The 539-nt window shown below is 57.1% G+C and overlaps 1 protein-coding gene across 1 annotated transcript in view; it reads left to right on the plus strand.

Moving 5' to 3' along the window:
- Window positions 1-539, plus strand: part of LOC104491798 (ras GTPase-activating-like protein IQGAP2) — a gene marked incomplete at its 3' end in the record, with an annotated part of 5,660 nt that overhangs the window by 2,666 nt on the left and 2,455 nt on the right. Inside the window, exon 7 of the mRNA XM_010134266.1 lies at window positions 140-218. Coding sequence (XP_010132568.1) covers window positions 140-218 — 79 coding nt within the window. The remainder of the gene's footprint in view (window positions 1-139; window positions 219-539) is intronic.

Raw genomic sequence — 539 nt, forward strand, 5'->3', positions numbered from 1 at the left:
AGGATCAAGCCCAGCCGCTGCTGATCAGAAGATGGGGGAGAGTGGGGGGGAAATGATTCCTCTTTGGGAGCTGGTTGACCGAAGGTTTTGGCTGTGTTGGGTGGAAAGCTCAGGGTGGGGTGTTCTCCAGTACCTGCAGGTGATCCCCGATGGAGAGGACATCTACGACCGGTGTCTGACCCAGGCTGAAATCCAAGGGAACATCAACAAAGTCAATGGTGAGCAAAGCCGTGGCCTCGCTCCTGGGGGAGTCTCTTGAGCTTGTAGGTGGGACCTTAGTACCCCCAGCTCGGGGGAAGAGCCTGCCCAGGGTGGTGGGTGTAGCAGCAAGGAGCTGTCTGCTCCGGCCAGCTTCAGCCCTGGTGGGGAGCAGGGCTTGGGTGTGTGTATCTAAGAAAAAATTAAAATTACTGGCATGCAGATTTCAAGTGGACCTGGGGGGGTGATTTACCTGCTCACCTCTGGGTGTAAACTGGCCTCTCTCCTAGTGCACGGAGCTCTGGAGGAGGTGGACGATGCCCTGGAGAGACAGGATGCGC

Source organism: Buceros rhinoceros, unplaced genomic scaffold (assembly GCF_000710305.1).
Source record: "Buceros rhinoceros silvestris isolate BGI_N320 unplaced genomic scaffold, ASM71030v1 scaffold23604, whole genome shotgun sequence".
Lineage (NCBI taxonomy): Eukaryota > Metazoa > Chordata > Aves > Bucerotiformes > Bucerotidae > Buceros > Buceros rhinoceros.